We start from the raw sequence: 19,665 nt of genomic DNA on the forward strand, positions 1-19,665 counted from the left end.
TGTTACTGGAAACCTCACAGCCTTTGGCCTTTGGAGATTTTACAATTAAAAAAAAAAAAGAAAAACCCACATTTTACTCTTTATTACTGTTTTATTTACTACTTATTGTTTCTGCTCCTGTAGTAAAAGTATCACTTAGAATGCCAGGAGAGCTGGAACATTCCTTTGTCCTCTCTCCAAGGGGAATAATCTCGGGGGATCCGGGGGGGCATTCAGTTCATTGTCGGACGGTTGGTCTCAGCTCAGGTCTCGATCTCCGCGAGTTCGAGTCCCGTGCTAGGGTCCACGCTGAGTGCAGAGCCAACTCTAAGTAAATAAACAAATAGAATAATTAGTACAAGTCAGATTTAAGAAGAGTGTTTGCTCCCCCCCTTCCTTTTATTGTGATAAAATACACCTGAACGAAGTTTACCCTTTTCGTGATATTTAAGCCTTTCTGGGACACTGATGCCCGCCCTCAGTGTTGTGCTCCTGTCCATCTCCCGAACGTCAAATGGTCCTCCACAGACACTCTAACCATTAAACAGCATGAGCAGCAGGAGGGGCAGAGGCAGAGGGGGAAGCAGGCTCCCCGCCGAGCAGGGAGCCCGACGTGGGGCTCAATCCCAGGACCCCAGGATCATGACCTGAGCCGAAGGCAGACGCTCAATTAATTAACTAATTAAGCCCCCCAGGCACCCTGAATCTTCACTTTGAAAGCACTGTTTACTACATCTGAAATGCTCAGGCCGGGGCGCGGCACGCTTCACCTCTGCATTAAAAGGGGGTGGCAAATAATGATATGGAGAGCGACACACTGGCCTCGGAGGACAGGAGCCCATGCTACACACGAGAGAAGGAAGACTCAGAGCAGGCTGGCAACGCGCAGCCGACTCGCAGGGCGGGATTCGGGCAGGCCTGCCCCCTTCCGAGGTTGTGCCACGACCTGATGCTTTCGCTGGCCTGGTTGTCATTTGTAGAAATCCTAGTTCTTTCTCCCGGTTGAGGCCATATTCTGGGGCCCTGAAGTAGCAGCTGTCTTAGTGATTACAACTCTGAGTTAGGTTAGTAACCTCTTAAAGCTTGAGTCCCCTTATCTTTTTTTTTTTTTAAATAAAGATTTTATTTATTTATTTGACAGACAGAGATCACAAGTAGACAGAGAGGCAGGCAGAGAGAGAGGAGGAAGCGGGCTCCCTGCTGAGCAGAGAGCCCGATGTGGGGCTGGATCCCAGGACACTGAGATCATGACCTGAGCCGAAGGCAGAAGCTTTAACCCACTGAGCCACCCACGCGCCCCTCGAGTCCCCTTATCTATAAAATAAAGTGGTCCGTCTGTATGATCTCTAAGGGCCTCTCCATCCCTGCCCTGCGGTTTGTGATGTTTCCATGATCGATGCCGTGAACTTTCCGTGCTCTTACGAAGGAGGATGTGGGGGAAGATGGAAGGTTCTGGAAGCAGAAGGAAGAGTTGGGACATGAGGAAGGACACAAGACAGGCCCAAAGCGGGGGTTCGGCCCCAGAGAGAGGAAGCGAAGATGCCGTCGAGGAGGGACAGGGGCTGCTTTGCTGGGTCTGCTCAGGGGGAGGGCTTAGCCAACAGACTTGCATTGTGGGTGGATGCGAAGCCGCCCAAAGGGCATCGCCAGGAAGAGTCGGGCAGTGCCCCGCCTGTGCTGGGGAAGGAGCCCGCCTGCGGGCTTCAGAGCAGCTGTCCAAGGGCCCTGTTAGGTCCGGTTGGTGAAAGCAGCCCCAGGGGGCCGGGAGGACCATCATGGAGTTTCCTTCATCACTGCCTTTGATTCACGCCTGAGGCCTGGGAGGGGGCCTTACACCCCCGTGAGGTGGGGCTCAGAGCAGTCGGCCAGCAGTCAGACCTCGGGTGGTCTGGTTTCAAAGTTGGCTCGTGCTTCTAGCCCACTGTGCAGATGCCCAGCCCCACACCCTCACGAGGGCATGGCCGGGCACCGAGGAGCTCACAAACGACTGATTTGAGCCCAGCGTCCAGGAGGCTCGTCCCAGCCCCACCCAGGTCCACCCTTGTGGACACGCACGTGAATGGCCGGCCAGCCCCCTCCGTCAGCTTTGCTTTTCTCTCTACAGGGAGGGCCTTTTTCTGGGTGGGGACACCCTCCGCACAGGTGTCCTAGGGGATGTGGACTGACCATCCTGGTTCCAGCTGTGCCCGTCCCAGCGGTGGTCACCCGGGGTGTGTGTTCATACCGCCAGCTCCAGGGCCGGAGATGGAGGGACACTCAGAAATGCTCCGTCCCCGGGATGTGACCTCCAAGGATGCTCTCATGGACAGAGACAGCTTCAGCGATGGGACGAAAGGCCTGGTTCGACGTTCCTAGTTCTGCCGTGTCTGCGAGTCCGTGTTAAGCCAGGCACACTCACCGACCCAGGTCTCGTGTCTGGACCACAGCTGTTGTCAGAACTCACCTTACAGCGGGATAAAATAATTACGAATTGGATTCTTGAGCATCCCGTTTTAAGAAATAATGTTTAAGCTGGGTGAACAGGTAGATCATGAAATGAGGGGTTTGTTTTTTTTTTTTTTTTTTTTTTGGAAGTTTATTTTACTTATTTGAGAGAGAGCGAGAGAGAGCACAGAGGGAGGGGAAGAGGGCAAAGCGGACTCGGTGCTGAGCAGGGAGCCTGATGTGGGCTCGATCCCTGGACCCCGAGATCACGACCTGCGCTAAAGGCAGACGCTTCACCTGAAGGCTGGGGCCCCCCAGGCGGCCCTGAAATTAGATTTATTTTAAAAGTTTCTCCCCATCGCAGAGATGTCGTGAGATATCTACCTTCCTTTTGGCTGTGATCCGTGGATATGGAATAGGCAGATCCCGCAAGGCTTTATCTGGCCGTCAGTCCATGTTTGTATTTGGTGGGACAGAAGTGCTATTTGTTAAATGGGTTTTTTTGGTCAGATGTCTGTGTCAGACATTTTACCTAAGCCCGCTCATGGAATTCTCTCAAAAAAGTAGGGAAGGTGGGATTCTAACCATTTCCAGGTATTTGTGGAGCCGGGGGTACGGGTGGGGATTGGGGAGCAGCATTTTCTGTCCTTTCCAACACGGTAGATCAGGAGACTTTCGTTGTCATTAGCACAATTCACGCACAATTCTACTCAGACAAGCTCCAGCAAATTCTCCCATTTTAATTGTAACAGATGTATAGAGTTGATTTTATATCCTTCATGTTATTCTGCCTTTTCTTCTGCAATGTGGGTTTTTGTTTGTATGTTTTTAGTTAAAATTAAGGCATGCCGGGTCTTGTTTATCTTCGCTGTGACGCAGAGAACAGTCTCTCGAATGTCAGAGAGAACGAAGTTGTCTTGAGGGTGGGTTTGGGCCTGACACCCACCCCCCCATTTGGAAGGAAATTTCAAACATCCCACATAGGAGAAAGGCCGTTCCCAAAGGGGGGCCACTGCTTTGTAGAACTCGGGGAACACGGGTCCTGACAACGTTTGGAGGGCTGTGGGTGAGTTGCTTGCAATGTGTGTTTTCCTGGAATGCCCTTGGCCCGGATGGCTCTTCCCAGCCGTCGCCTGACCCCGCTCGGCTTCCTCTGAGCCCCAACCAGGGTGAGGCTGAGGGGTGCCCAGGTCCCGGTCCGTCTAGTACAGACATCACAGCAGTTTCCGGAAGATTTTTCTTTTCCTTTATTCAAAGATTTTTAAGTCATGTCCTCTACCCCCAGCCCGGGGCTCAAACTCATGACCCCAAGATCGAGAGTGGCAGTGTTCCACCGACCGGGCCAGCCGGGCGCCCCAGGAAGGTTTTTTTCTTGCGATGCCTCTGACTCACGGAAGAGTCTGACTTCTGTGCCTTCCTGAGATGCTGCAGTGACTTGCGGCTCTGTCTTCCCAGACTGACTTCCTAACAGAACAAACAGAATTCCACACCCCGTCATCTCCTCCCCGGTTCCCTCTGCGCCCGCCTTGCCAGTCACTGGCAGTGGGGTCATCTTCTGCTCTGCCCCTCCCCCAGCACAACTTGCCGCGGACGCATCTGATCTGAGCAACCGTAAACCCTGCGGTCCCACGGGCTTCTTCCTTCCCGCCATCCCCGGGCGCCGTCCTGGGATCTCGTGCGTGTTCCCCGACCCTGCTGTCCTGAGCTCCCCCTCCTTTTGCATCCCTCTGCTTCTAGAAGTGAGCCTTCGCCCCTGCCGGCCGAGCTCTGTCCCCTCCCTCCTTTGCGGGGGGGTTTCCAGCTCCGCTTCTGTGTGTCCTGACTGCCCTGTCCCCGTTTTGATCATCCCTTCCCTGTGCTCCGAGAAACCCGCCGGCCGGGATACTCGTTTTGCCTCAACTTTGACTTGGTTTTCTTATTCTTTCTTATTTCTTATTCTTTTCTTATTCTTATTCTTTCTTGGCTTGAATCTTTTGGTTCTTTATTTCCCCCAAAACTCATAACCCGGGAGCACAACATTTCTCCTCGCGTCACTGTCAATGTCAAGTGGATGTGGCCACTTTCACTGGTGCATTTGCCACATTTTATTTGATAACCGCTGTTGAGAAAATACGTTGAACACGCCTGGGTTAGTGAAACTTCCAGAGATTATAATGATCTTGTTTATAAATGTTTCTTTTAAGCACAGTCCCTTGATCACAAGAAAAGCAACAAACTTACAACTGACGCCACTGACCTTTCAAATTGTTACTTTTCTCCAACCACACTCATGAAGCAGCTACTTTGAAGCTTGTTTCTTTTGCTTTTTCATCATTGGAATTAACGATCGGAAGCCGTTTGTGGGGGCGCCTGGGTGGCTCAGTTTGTTAAGGGCCTCTGCCTTCAGCTCGGGTCACGATCCCAGGGTCCTGGGATTGAGCCCCGCGTCGGGCTCTCTGCTCTGCGGGGAACCTGCTTCCCTTCCTCTCTCTCTGCCTGCTTGTGATCTCTGTCTGTCAAATAAATAAATAAAATCTTAAAAAAAAAGAAAAAAGAAAAAAGAAATCCGTTTGTGAAACATCAAGTGTACCCCCAAAAAATGTTTAAACTTACACAGGTGTATTTTTAAAAAGGGAAAACAAGCATGTTTCGGGTGATTGCTGCTTTTTTCATCTTCCTCATAATTAAATAGAAGGTACACATTTGTCAAACTTCGGCTACAGAAAGTGAAAGCCTGGCTCACCTTTTCTGTGCCCGTGGGTTTGGCGGGTCCTGTTTATACACCTGCTCTCCTTGCACGGGCGAGCCTTTCACTCTGAGACTCTGCCCTAAAGTTTTTGGGGTTTCCCACCATCCCCGATCTCGTCCTTCCGCTAACATTCACATTACCTTGTGTATTTATCTTTGTCCTACGTCTCAAGATATTTCCACCAGGAATTCTAACTCTGAAATACTTAAAATATTGACTTCAAAGTGCGTGGAACTGTGCCAAGTGCACTTCTTGTGAAGATAAGTGGAAACGCTGCTGACACAGGACAGAGTCAAGGTCCGCTGACTTAAACAGGATGCGTGTGTCTTGGGCAGGCTCCCCTTCTCTGTTTGCAGGCAGAAAAGAAAGCCTCATGTTAAAAGGAAAACAAACATGTTGTACGTGATCAGCAAACAGATTGTTCCCACAGGACACGCCCGCCCAGCTCTGGCTCTCGAGGTCCCGGCTGCAGGGTTCCTGGGGTGTGTACTGGGAGCAGATGGGAGCCGAGACCTACTGGGGGGGGGGGTGGCCGGCCCGAACTCGACGTTGCTTGTGACGCAGGAAGGTGGTAGAGCCTTGGAGAGGTTTGGGATGGGGAGATTGTAGGTTTCCAGGGTGTGGTTCTTGGGGGCCTTTGCTTTCCCCTGGCAAAATTTGGGAGACTTGACTTTCCTGCATTGGGTCTTAAGTAAATCTTACATCACGCCAGAATGGGTGCTCACTAGCTGTCGATGGACTGACTCAATCTGCTGGTTTGCAGACCGGAGATTCTAGAAGCTCCCATCAGAGCCTCAGGAAGATGCTGAGCTTGGAGGGCATTGTCTTGCCATCAGAATAACAATATGCGGGATTCGGTTGTGATTGGTCTGAAAACAGCCTTTGGCTGAAGCCACATTCCACGCAAAGGAAGAAAAGCCTCTGAAGTCCGGGGGGAGCCCCCCAGGGTAGGTTTTGTTTGCCTGCCCCTATGTGGAGCTGCCCCTGTGAGGGCTTACAGTCCAGTCCTGGTACACCGCACAAACCGTCATGTCGCTGCATCCTTGGCTGAGTGCTCAGGAGGGAGAGGACCAGATGCCGACCAGCATCCAGGAGACTCATGTGAGGCCGGTGGGACCCCAGAGTCTTCCAGGCAGGGGCGGTTCAGGATACAGCGCGGGGTCTGACTGTGCGAGCAGGTTCGGTTGGAGGGAAGATAGGTCCCGATAGTGAGGCGGGGCCAGACCGTGGGGGACCTTCTCAGTCCGTGAACTTCTACCCCAGGGACAGTGGTTTGCCAGAGGGGTGTGATTAGCAAAGTAACGTGACCCGGGTTTCTTCTTTACTTTCTGTTTCTTCTTGTATTTGTTTTAAGATTTTGTTTTTAAGTCATCTCTGTGCCCAACACGGGGCTCAACTCGCAGCCCCGAGGTTAAGAGTCGCCTGGTTCACTGACTGAGCCAGCCAGGCGCCCCATCTGTCTCTCTTTTTAAGGGAGAAGGGAGATGCCTCCTGATAGGAATGGAGCGCGGTGGGGCTCGGACGATGGCTTCGGGGCAGAGACGGGCGGAGAGAGGAGGGGAGGGTACGCAGTGGGAGTGACCAGGCTCTGCGATGAGCAGGTGCAGGCCGGATGGAAACCCGGTCAGCGGTCGGGAGCGCGGACACCGGCCTCCTCCTCAGCCATAGCACAAGATGCACAAACCCCAAGGCCAGGGCGGGACGGGTGGGGGCTTTGAGCACTCCCAGCCCCCTGGGCCCTGTGAGCCTGGGGTGGGGGGTGGAGGCACGTGGTGAGCCTTCCAGAAAGACCCGTGAGCCACAGACCCTGGGTGCCTGTGGGGATGTTCCTGTCATTCCTGTGCCGAACCAACAGGGAGAGCTTGTTCAACCCCAGGAGGCCACCACCGAGCAGTGGTGTCAGGAACGCGATCGTCCCACAAACATCTCAGAGGTGGAAACGGCAGGACTCCGTGACTGAGAGTCTGTGGGGGGCAGGGGAGAGAAGCTCGAGAAACCGGGCGCATCCTGGAGCCCGGGCAGTCCAGGCTCTGGCGATGCGGGGGGGGGAGGGAAAGATTTGGGGCGGGGGAACGATGCGCCCAGTGGGCTGGGCTGGTCTGGGCCACGGTGTCCGTGCGTGAACGCGTGTTGGGAGGCCCGGGCAGCCGCGCACTCAGGGCACAGATAGCCGTCGCGCCGTCAGGTGTCCGGTGCCCGCTGGGCTCCTGCTGGACGAGGTCCACAGGTGCACGTGTGAAGAGAGGACAGTGCAGGTCAGGCTGGGGCCCCGCGAGGTGCTCCAGGAGGAGCGGAAGGTAAGAGGGGAGAGCGGGTCTGGAAGCGGGAGAGGGCCCTGCCGGGGAATGGTGTGGACACGCGCCCCCCGGCACCCGCCCCGTCCTGACACCCTCCCCTCCCCCGGGCGGCCCACGTCACTGCGCAGTCATGGGCCTTCGTGTCCACGCACATGGGCTGAGTTTCCCTGGAGTTTTTTTCTGAACCCACCCAGCCTTTGCCGCTGTGGCTCCGTGCCGTCCGCTGTCCTGGGAGCGCGCAGGGCCCTGGCGCCCGAGTTCTCCCCAGCTCGAGGCTGTGCCTCCGCGGGCGAGTTCCTGCCCTCTGCACCTGCTCCCCAGATCCCCGGGGGGAGCCTGACCTCTGCAGGGTGCTCCCTCCAGGTCTGATGGCGGAGGCCACCTCCCGGCTGTGCTGGGGCTTGTCTGTGTGTCCTTGGTTTCCCTGACCCTTCCGACCCCCCCACACAGCCTTGCTGAGCCGCTGCCCCCACCCCCGAGACCGTGTCCGCCCCTGTCTCCCCACCCGCTGTACCTGCTGCTTGCCCCGGCCGCCGGGCTTCCCCGGGCCAAGCGGTGCAGAAATGCTTCGTTTCAAAGTGGAGGTTTGGGACTTGGTCACTCATGTTTTTTAAAGAATACTTTGCACCGGGTCCTGCCCTTTGTTTTTAAAGCTATAATCTTAGACTGCCCTGTGTTTCCCATGGCCTCTGTGAGCAGGTTCTGTTTACTGGCTATGCTTTCCTTCTTTTTATTTAATTTTTTTTTTAAGATTCTATTTATTTACTTGACAGACAGATCACAAGTAGGCAGAGAAGCAGGCAGAGAGAGAGAGGAGGAAGCAGGCTCCCTGCTGAGCAGAGAGCCCGATGCGGGCCTCGATCCCAGGACCCTGAGATCATGACCTGAGCTGAAGGCAGAGGCTTTAACCCACTGAGCCACCCAGGTGCCCCTCTTTTTTATTTAATTTGAGAGCTAAACGGGCTTTAGGACCTGGCCCTACTTTTTACTCCATATCCCTCAGGTGTAGTCTGAGAAAGCCACAAACCCACTGGAATTTCTACTAACGGAAAATTTCCCAGTAAGGGAATTTACTTTTAATTACCCCAAATTCCCAAGAAATTCAGATATTTCTCAGTTTGGAACCATTGGAATAGAGCTTATCAATCTTGTACCTTTTTTCCACCAAAAACAAAACCTAGTGGTGAAAAGGACACACCCAAGGGTCCTCCTCTGCAAAGGGGAACAGAGGCCCCTTATAAGTGCCACTGAAAATCGTTGATACCTCCCCACCCGGCCCTCATTTGTTATCAGACAGTCTGGTAAAGGCAGGAACAAGCAGTGGGAAAGCCCGGAATGTAATACTGACCAACATGAGCCCTGGATCAGCGCTCTACAGTTTGCAAAACTCGTCTAGCTCAGGAACCCTGGCACGGAGCGGAATGCTTACCGACCCTCTGCAGAAAGACCTGACAGTACCTAAACGTACTGGTGCTTTTAAACAAGTCAGTGCCTAGTAATTCAAGGAAATCTGAGACTAGAAATGAGGGCGCCTGGCTGGCTCAGTCGGCGGACTGTGGGACTCTCGGTCTTGGAGCTGTGACTTCAAGCCCCACCTTGGGCGTAGAGATGACTTTAAAAAAGAGAAGAAGGAAATGAAAACTCTCACTGCTTGAATGAAGGTCCACCTCATTCCCATTTTAGTATCGTGATTTCAGGTCCCTTTTCCATGTATAGGTTTTTTCAAAGGCACGTAATTGTGACCCTGTTTTCGTTTTACTGAACGTGGTGGCATGAGTTCTTCCCACACTGTCTTTCTGAGACATACTTTTAATGGCCTCTTGTTTCCTTATGAGGTTTATTTTTAGCAGACAATCTACCATGAGTTCTAACAGTCTTTGTGAGGGCTGTCTCCATATCTGAACTACCTCGTGAACTTTTTTTAAAAAAAGATTTTATTTATTTATTTGAGAGAAAGAGAGTCAGAGCACAAGCATGCGTGGGGCACAGGGAGATGGAGAAGCAGGGAGCCTGACGTGGGGCTGCATCCCAGGACCCTGAGATCACGACCTGGGCTGAAGGCAGAGGCTTAATGACTGAACCTCCAGGCGCCCGTAGCCGGTGGACTTTTAAACAGTATGTTTTGGTTGCAAAATAGATTAACCAGACAGGAATGTCCCTAAAATGTAATTTTGTGTCTGTGGTTCACTGTCTTTGTTAACACTAGGTCCTCTGCACCTTTAAGTTTTTGTCTGTATCCCGTGATGGTTTAATCTGCATTTCCCTTTTTCCTAATGAAGCCTGTGGTCCCCTCCACCTGCATCCCTGCCATTTGAGATTTCTTCTTTGATCAAATGCCCATTTTGTAAAACGCCATTTGTGTCTGTGTGTCTGTGTGTGTGTCTCTGTGTGTGCGTCTTGGTTGTCTTTTTCTCACTTTGGAGGAACCCTCTAGGATTCTGGATGTGAGCCCTTGGCTGGTCCTGTGGTGTAACAGGTGGCTTTCTCGTCAGGTGACTTGTCTTTTCACTTTCTCACGGGGTCTTCTGATGAGCAGTTCTTGACTTTAACATAATTGTGTTTTCCCTTTACGGCTGGTGTGTTGTGTTTTACCTGGTGACATTCTCGAGCGAAGCTTGGACTGCAGAGTGCTGGTCGTGAGCTTGGACGGGGGTCAGCGCGGGAAAGCTGGGATTGGTCGAGGCAGGTCCTGGCTGTGGGGTGCGGCCAGCAGGAAGCTAGGAGCCGAGCCTTTCCTTGAAGCAGCTCCAGCCCCTCTGTGAGATCTCAGTGTCCGAGGATGGACCAGGACAGACGGATTCGGGACCTGGGGAGAGGCGGCTGCCCTGCTGCGCGGACACGCCCCTGGGTCGTCTTTGTTCCGTGGGGCCCCAGGGAGGCTCATGTAGCAGGCAGGACCCTGACGGCATTGGGATGCCCATCGCTGCGTAGGTGACCCATGTGATCCTCGCCAGCCCGTGGACCGGGGCGCGGAGGGTGAGGCTCATGCCATGCTGACTGGGGTGGGGGGTGCTGCTGAGTTTCTCACTTTCACTATGAATTGTTTCTTCGGCCGTGGCCTTCAGTTTCAGGTTTCCTCCTCCTCTTCTCTTTGTCTTTCCTCGAAGACTCCTTTGTTCGTAACTGATGGGAAAGGAGGACCCACACTCTGGATGTGGGTTTCTTCTCTCTCTGGTCTTCTCCGACCCCCTGCACCTCCTCATCCCACGAAGTGGCCAGTGGCCGTTGTGCTTTTTGGGGGGTGGTCAGAGATAACTTTAGGAATCGGATGAAGATTGTAGAGGGAGGAGGAGGGGACCCCAGTCTTAATCCTGCTCTCCTCAAGGGCCCCTGAGCCCGGGTTGAAAACCCCTGCTGGAGCGGGCCTCCCCGTCCAGGACGGAAGGAGCTCTGGTGGCTGTGGGGGAGGGAGCCGGCGTGGCTTCCCCTCAGTGGAGGGCGTTTTCCTGAGTTGCGTCTGCTGACGCCCTACAGATGCACCTTCTTGTGTCCCTCGTCTTCTGGCCTCACTGACAGGCTCTCAGACTTAGGGATTTGGGGTCTAGGGTCCTGTGGCTCCCTGTTCTTGGCTCAGACCTCTCTTTCAAAATCCTTTCTGCTGATCATTGTGTAATAACCTCCCCTTCCAACTGCTCCTGCCCAGACAAGGACCCCTGAGACCTTCATCTTGGGACATTCTTCCAAAGGCACAGTTGCATTGGGTGGTGCCCAGTGCCAGGGGCTGGGGCTGCACAGACTCGTCCCTTTAGAGAGAGAACGGACCGGGGTCTGCGCACCTGTGTCTGTGGGAGGACAGAGCCTCTCTGTCTTCTGTCGGTTTTTTAAAATTTATTGTACTCTTCTGTTCTCTCATCCTTGTGTGATTTTTTTTTTTTTAAGGATTTTATTTGAGAGAGAGAAAGAGGAGGGGCAGAGGGAGAAGCAGGCTCCCCACTGAGCAGAGAGCCCGGTGGTTCAAGGGGCTCAATGCCAGGACCTGAGCTGAAGGCAGACGTTTAACCCACTGAGCCACCCAGGCGCCCTCCTCCCTGCCCCCACCCCCGTATGATTCTTCATAGTCCCTTGACTGTCCCTCTGCCCCCTTGGCACGCTTCTGTCATCCATCCCTCAAGCCACTGAAAGGTGACTCCTGTCAGAGCATTAACTTTGCTCCTGTCACCTTGCCCTGGGGTGCCGCCCGTGCCCCTGCTCATCTTCAGGACAAGCTCTGACCCGTAGCATGCCGGCTGCTCCCAGATGTGCCCCAGACATCAGCCCCACAGCCCCCGACCCGCGCACCCGACTCGCACCTGCTTCTCGCTTTCCCACGCTTTCCCGTGCCGTGCTGTGTGCTCCTGACGCTGCCCAGGGAGGAAGTTCTCTTTATCCGCACGTGTTGGGGTCCCGTCTGCCCCTCGTGGTACAGCTCAGATGCCAACTCTCTGTAAACACACCGTGTCCCCGCCAGAAATAGCCATTCCCTCCCTGATTCCTTTTAAGAACCCCCATTTCCCTATGTCATTCCCGGGAGCTGGACGGGGAGGAAGCCAGGCTGAGATCCCGCCGCCCCTCCGTGACCAGCGGACAGCTGCTGTCACCCACGGCTGTTGTTGGAGCCAAGGTCACGTGGCGCCGGAAGGTGCAGGAGGTATTGACGCTGAAAAGTGCAGTTGTCGATTCCGGGCTGCGGCGCTCCCAGACGAGAGGGGATGAGTTTCCCAGGTGCTTGCACCGGTTTGCACGCCCGCAGCCTGCAGCCGTGTGACCGAGCTCCCTTCCCATGTCCTCGCTCACCCTTGACCTTGTCTGACTTCTTCGCCTTTGCTGCATTCTTCCGCGCGGGCCGGCCCCCACCCCGTGACTCCCGTCTGCTTCCCGCCCACGGCAGGGGGATCACTCCCTTCTCCCTGAAGCTGCCACCCACAGGTGGCCCTTGTCATTGTCCTTGCATTCCATGGCCAGAGCCCAGGCCTGTGCTCACAGGGGGCCGCGGGGGCTGGGGACCCGGGGAGCGGGCGGCGGGGGCCAACTGAACACCGGGAGAGAGCCGGTCGGCGACGGCTGGCGGCCCGGAGGCTCCGAGTGGTTTGGCCCCACGGAGAGGCTAAAGAAAACACACTTGTCTGCAAATTAATCGTCTCTCTGTACCGTTTTCCGATAAATGCTCATACCTTTCATATTTTATTAAAACCTCACTTGAAGCGCTCTTAATAAAAATAGTACAATCTGCCAGACGAGCTTCTGCTTTTTCTCTCAGAAATCCTGAAATCGGTGATTATCAGAGAAGCTCTGAAGGGGGAGGTCGGGAGAAGAGATGACTCCGGAGCTAGGAAATGGGGTTTATGATGTACTCACTTCACGGAGTCCTGCCCCCAACGTGACGCGTGCATCGTTTCCACAAAACGTCGTGGAGGGCAGAATCCCAGTCCCTTCGTCCCGAGACAGGCCGCTCACATGTGTTTGTGTGACGTCCACGTTTATTGTACAAGTTCGACGGTGTCGTTTTAATCCAGTAGCCGTGGGAGTTTTGTGAGTTTAAGGTGTTACGGTTTTGTCGCTCTCTGTCCTCTGTCTGTTAGCTAACGGCGTGCTCCCCACCGATTTCTCCCCAGGTACGGCGTGAGTCCCGAGAACATCATCCTGTACGGCCAGAGCATCGGGACCGTCCCCACGGTAGACCTGGCCTCAAGGTATGAGTGCGCGGCCGTCATTCTCCACTCGCCCCTGATGTCGGGCCTGCGCGTGGCTTTCCCGGACACCAGGAAAACGTACTGCTTTGACGCGTTCCCCAGGTAAGCGCCCACGTCCGCTGCAGGTACTGGGATGCCCAGTGACCCAGGGTTGGGTGCACCACGACCCGTGGTGGTCAGTCTCTCCTGAGTGCGGCCCCACGGCTGGCCCCGTGCCGGGCACCTTGGGGAGGTAGCCGTGGTGGTGACCCATCCACCAGCCCTAGACTTTGTCCTCTGGGCCTGAGTCCTCGGTAGAACTCTTCGGGATGGCAGGACTCACCGGAACCGACATCCCAGGATGAGGAACTCGGCTGTACGTGCGCGATGAAAACCAATGTGGCCGTGTCTCCTGGAAGCAAGCACCGTCCCATACTTGCTCGTGCATGGGTGGGCTTGTGTGGTGGGAGCCGAGAGCTCCTTGCGGAACGTCTGGCGCTGTCCTCAGTGGTTCACATGCACAACTCAGTGGTTCACACGCACGACTCAGGGGTCCACGCACGCACGTCAGGCAGCCGGCACCCTCTGCTTCAGCACCCCTTCGCCAGTCGGTGACACTGCGCAGGGAGGGGAAAGCTGAGCAGAGCTGCAGGCTTCACTAACAGGCCACCGTCCTAGTATTGGGACACACCCCCAGGAGCTCTGCCCCCCATCTTTTCCCATGGCCGCCCCGCCCGCAGGAGCACATGGAGGGGCCCCTTGGCTGGGTCTTCCCGGCCCGCCCCGGCTATTGGCGCATCCCGTAGACGGACGGAAGGGAAGCGGGTCATCGCCCTACTCTAAACGCAAAGGCAGAGAGCCAGGGGTTCCTTGAATACCTCTGTTTGAAAATTTACTTATTTATTTACTTATTTTTTAAAAATCCGAGTTGAGGACGGTGTTTTCCATAAAAACTGTTTGCCCCCTAAACTTTCCCCGTTGTGCGTCGCTAAAGCAGGTCTGAGGTGGTCAAGGGCAGGGCCGGCTGGCTCGTGTTGCCGTTTCTGTAGGAAAACGCCCCCGCAGAAATCAAGCCCGGTTTCGGGGTTTAGATCAAGTCCCTCGTGGCTGCCATTCTGCCCTTGCCCGAGGGCAGTGAGCGTTGCTGTGGTATATAATCAGCCGACACACCGCCCGTCCTCCTCCGGCAAAGAGAAGCCTTCTGGTAACTCTTGGGTGAACCTCGGCTCTGGGCGCCTGGTCCCCGCACGCAGGTAGCTCCAGCTCCAGGAGGAAGCGGACCTCCCTGCGAAGTCCCTTCGGGCGTGGCCGGCGTGCTAAGTGGGACGCGTGTGCCGCTCGGACGTGGCCTTGTTTGTGCCGAATGGGTAATGAGCTGCCCGGTTGTGGGGAGGGAGATGTTGAGTGTGTCTGTGGGAGGCGAGGCTGGGAGTTACCGTGGCAACAAAATGAATGGGTTGTTTCCTGACTCCTGAATTAGCATATACCTTAAAATACAGCCATGGCAACTAAATGCAACTTATTAATTACCATCAGCCAGCAACCGGCCTTTCCCCGGCTGGTCTGATCCCCCAGGCGGGGTGCTACGTGGTCCCCCCGCCTCACATGGTCTTCCCTGTGGCTGGGAGAAGGGGTCAAGTGGCAGAGTGCTCGTTTTATAGATGAGGACGCCGAGGCCGGCGGAGGCAAGTTTACTGGATGAAGGTAGGGGTGTGGACACTGCCCAAAAGGCTAGCGCTCCCCCCCAGTGCCCTGGAGCGTTAATACGGTAGCTCGCAAACCAGGAACAGTCCCGCTGACCTTCATCGTGAGCCGGACTCCGTAGCCACGTTCTCTCACGGGGCCCCTGGCTCCCCACTGTCAGGATTGTCTCCGTCCGTGTTCCTCTCTCTGAAGGAAGGGGTTTCCCGTTTCCTTTGACTATTACACACCGGGCAGAAGGGGTCCGGGTTGCACTGGGTTTGTAGCTTCTTATCGTTTCCCTCCTTGGCGTTTAGTCAGATGCCGGCCTCGGGCCGTCGAGATTCTCCTCGTAGGCCCAGCTGCGGGAGGCCAGCCCCAGGCCCATCCTGGCAGGAAGTACTTTCTGATGGAGTATAATTGGGCTCCCACGTTCTCAGAAGTCGTCTCGCGAATGTCAAACAGGAGAACGGGTTTCTGAACACGACTACTAATTGGGGATGTTTCATCGCCTCCCCCACCCTTCAATCTTGTCGAACCCCGCAGCCGGTCAGGTTTTGCCACTCCCCAGGACGCCCCAACATGCTGGGTGGCGTCACAAGTTGCTGATAGAGGTTCTGTGACCGTTGTCCAGAGGTCTTGGGCTGGGATCCTCATGTAAGGTCGCTGTTACCAGCACGGACTCCAGTGCCCCCCTCCGCTACCCAGAGCCAGGTGTCCTGTCCCCTGTGGAGCACAGAGCCCCGGTCTGTGGAAGATGTTTCCTCGTGTTAGTCGTGCCCAAAAGAGGCAGGGTCCCGGCGGATGGTGGCAGCCAGTGGCCCTGTGTAGTTTTGGCTGGAATCAGACGCAGAAAGAGAAGCCACGGGTGGGGGCTTGGGTGCAAGGACTGCCGGCCAGGTCCGCCCCTCTTCGCCATCTGCAGGTTAGAAGGCGGTGTTCCCCCCGACCCCGCCATCCCCGCCCCGTGGAGAAGTCACCAGCACGCCCTGCCAACAAAGCTTAAGCCTCGGAGTCCTCTTGGGGAGTGTTTCCAGAGCCGGCAGCACATTCTTCTGGAGACCCTCAAATATTCGTCCTTTAGGGTAGAGTCCGTTCTTATAAACAACCCGAGATCCCTTGGACGCCAAGCTTGGCACTGCACTGTTTCCAAGCGAAGCAGCGCCGTTTTTGTGGAGAAAACAAGGCATTAGCGTTTATGAGACGGGGTTTGTGAGGATCTTTGGAGGCGACGCTGAGGGGATCTCGCCAAGAAGACCTCAGAGTGGGTGGCCGAGGGTTGGGCGTCCAGGCTTTCCGAAGAGACACTGCGTCGGACATGTCAGCTTCCGGCCTGTTGATTATTTTTAAGAATCCTCTCTCACAAATGTGAATCTCTCAGAAAGATTAGTTCCTGGACCATTGGTCTGGTGGCTTTAGTTCTGTTTTTAATAACAGTTTGAACGAGCACACGGTACCCCAACGCCGCGTGGTGTTCCTGTCTGGATCCAGGAACAGGACAAAGGTGTCTGTGGGAAAACTACCAAAATCCAGGCCGCGTGCGGGGCTCCGCTCACAGTGGTGCCCTCACCTTGGTTTTTCTGTTTTGACAGACGTGTCCCGGCAACGTGCGGTGTTCGCCTTACAGGGGTATGGGCTGGGGGCCTAGGGGAGCTCTGTTAACCTTTGCACCGTTTCTGGAAAGCCAAAATTACCCTCAAAATGAAAACGTTATTTGGGAAAAAGAAAAAAGAGTGAATCACTAGAAAAACCAGGGGGAAAAGGCCCGGTGTTACCGTCAGGTGCATCGGAGGGGACATGCGCTGTCCGTGGGCGTCACTAACGGAGTCCTCTCTCTCCCTGCCCCTGTTCTGTTTTGCAGCATTGACAAGATCTCTAAAGTCACCTCACCTGTGCTGGTCATTCATGGTACAGAGGACGAGGTCATCGATTTCTCCCACGGCCTGGCCATGTATGAGCGCTGTCCCCGCGCCGTGGAACCCCTGTGGGTGGAGGGAGCCGGGCACAACGACATAGAGCTTTACGCACAATACCTAGAAAGACTAAAACAGTTCATATCCCACGAACTGCCGAATTCCTGAAGGAGACGCCAAGATCTTACCTCACTTACTGTGAACACGCGAGTCCTCTGTTTTGCACATGCTCGAACTGGAAAGCAGTTGTGGCGTGACCAGCGGGAGGAGGTCCCCGCCTCTCGGGTTCCCGGTCATAGACCCGAGCAAGCCCCCTGTCTTCTGTCCCTCGAGGTCGGTCCACGCCTCACAGCATGCGGCGCCCAACGGTGGTGACAGCCAGCGTCCCTGCCTGGCGGGAATGGGGATGAGAGCTAGACGCAGGTGCGGTCGGTTTGCCCCTTGCTGTGTAGACGATGCTCGCCTCCATTGCCCAGCCATACCCACGGGTGACCGTCCATTCCCGCAGGACTCAGCCTCTCTCCGTGTTCTCAGTACTTGATACACACTCTCTTTCAGCCTCCGGATTCATGGGCTTGCTCCCCTGTGGAGCCGTGAACCGTGTAACCGGAACACTAGGGCGGCGAAAATTCTTTTGTTAAGTTCCGTGACCCATGCCGATCTCCCCCACCCCAACCCCAACCCCCCAAAATCAACAGAAGGGTAATGGACTGAAACTGTCGTGAACAGCTTCATCAACTGGAACCAATACAAATACGACTGGGATATTCTTAAAAGGAAACTGGGGTTTTTTTAAGTGTAAATTTATTACTAGTCAACAGAGTTTTAATATTTTGATTGTCTGGTTGGTGTAGCGAGGAGCCTAGCCGACTTCCCTTCCGTGAAGTCCTCCTTGTGGGCTTTTTTAAAGTACTGTACATATTTGCAATCCGATTGTGCATAAATTCTTATGGTACTTTTCTTTCGTCAGGCTACAATAATGAACTGCGGATCCCTCCTTTGTAATGTAAATGATTGAATACATTTTGTTAATATGTTTTTATTCCTATGTTTTGCTATTCAGAAAAATTTTATAACATTTCCAAGACAAAAAAAAATGACGAGTTTATGCTTTGAAGAATTTATGTAATGAAAATTTCACTAAATGGATCTTTTTCGTTTAAGAGTTCTTTGGGTTTTGACACTGGAGTTGCTCCGAGGAACCATTGCTACACTACTCATCTTGGGCGGGGGTCTGGGGTTGGGGGGTTCTTTGGTTTGATTTGAATTTTTCTTTTCAAATTTAAAAGCCTTAAATGTACTGTAAGCCTCAGACTGTTGTACAGCTGGATTGCGGTGGATTGCAAGTTTGTGGGCTGTGCTTCGGTGTGGCGCAGCGGTCGGTCATGGAATAAAGGATGCATGGACCAGAGCGCGGGGCCTACTTCTGTCATCTTTCCCTCCATTGCTCCGTCCGGGCAAGTCGCACATGAGAAAATGCTTCACGTGGGTTGAAGAAGAAACCCTTGGGGCTTACAGACTGTTCTGCCTCGCTCAAGAGGTACACCTTTGTTCTGTGAGAAACCCGAGGCTATGTTTGGGAGAAGCCAGGGAGGCAGAGGAGGAGGAAGGGAGGGAAGGAGAAAAAGTTTTAAGAGGGGTGCTCGGGTGGCTCAGTTGGTTAAGCATCTTGCCTTTGGCTCAGGTCATGATTCAGGGTCCTAGGATGGAGTCCCGCATCAGGCTCCCTGCTCTATGGGAAGCCTGCTTCTCCCTTTCCCACTTCTTTGCCTGTGTTCCCTCTCTGTGCCAAATACATAAGTAAGATAAAATAAAAAAGAAGACCTGATTTAATGAGAGCTATACCATGTTTATGGATAGGCAGCTCATTTTTAATCCTTCCAGAAAAGAGCTGTAGGGTTAGTAGGATCCCAGTACAAATCCCAACAGAATTCTTCATGGAGCCTGATACAGTGAGCCTCAAGTTTACATGGGAGAACAGAGGGCCAAGAATAGCCAGGGCACTTGAAAAGAACAGAGCAACATGTTTTACCAGCAAGAGACAGTTGCAGGTAAGAAACGTCAAGACTGGGAAGCCTCATTCCCTCAGGATTCTGGAGTCTAGAAAGCCTTCCCCAGGCTCCCGCTTCAGCTCAGGGCTGCCCCAGTATGCGCTGCTTCAGTTTTCTGTATTTGCTGACATTGTTGGTATCATTATTGCTCAAAACCACAGCGGAATGAGTTTACAGATTTGATTCATTCGTGGTAAAAAACATAGCCTAATCTAGTGACACGCGGCAGGGAACGTTATCAACCACATGACAGATAGTGTAGACACGTGTGTAATGGTCAACGGACGAGGGAATCTATCAGCACAGGACACAAAGAGACGTCGTAAGGGGTGTTGTCTGTGATAATTGCATGTATTTCAGAAATCAAATAATCAAATAATCAAATGAATATATCCACCCCAACCCCCACCCCATTAAGAGTCATTATTTAATGGAATGCCGTGTTAAGTTGCAAAGTTGGCATTAGTATTTATCTGTGGAGATTATGGCCCGTAATCACTCCTCGATTTTTACTGGCTAAATGGATTTGAGTAGCCAAATGCCATTTGAAGTTGTAAGTCGGTATAACCCCGCGAAGGCGAGAACACAGATGGGTGGTCAAGGTGTGGATAAACAGGTGCTTTAAAAATATGCCGTCGGTGGGTTGCCTGGGTGGCTCAGTGGGTTAAAGCCTCTGCCTTTGCCTCAGGTTGTCATCCCAGGGTCCTGGGATCGAGCCCCGCATCGCATCGGGCTCTCTGCTCAGCAGGGAGCCTGCGTCCCCCCTTCCACCCCCTGCCTCTCTGCCTACTTGTGATCTCTGTCAAATAAATGAATAAAATATTAAAAAGCAAATGTATGCCGTCGACCCCCCAAATTAGCCACAAACATTCTGAAGTATACTTTGTACCGAGAGTCTAATCTAACCGTTCAGCTGCTGGGAATTGATTCTTAGGAGATAATGCA

General features: G+C 53.8%; 1 protein-coding gene across 1 annotated transcript in view; it reads left to right on the forward strand.

Annotated features, from left to right (window-relative positions):
* The window catches only part of ABHD17C (abhydrolase domain containing 17C, depalmitoylase), a 43,032-nt gene extending 24,952 nt beyond the window's left edge, over positions 1-18,080 (forward strand). Inside the window, exons 2-3 of the mRNA XM_032341928.1 lie at positions 13,020-13,199; positions 16,618-18,080. Coding sequence (XP_032197819.1) covers positions 13,020-13,199; positions 16,618-16,837 — 400 coding nt within the window. The 3' untranslated portion in view covers positions 16,838-18,080. The remainder of the gene's footprint in view (positions 1-13,019; positions 13,200-16,617) is intronic.
* Positions 18,081-19,665: the final 1,585 nt, after the last annotated feature.

This window comes from Mustela erminea, chromosome 5, assembly GCF_009829155.1.
Source record: "Mustela erminea isolate mMusErm1 chromosome 5, mMusErm1.Pri, whole genome shotgun sequence".
In the NCBI taxonomy this organism is placed as follows: Eukaryota; Metazoa; Chordata; class Mammalia; order Carnivora; family Mustelidae; genus Mustela; species Mustela erminea.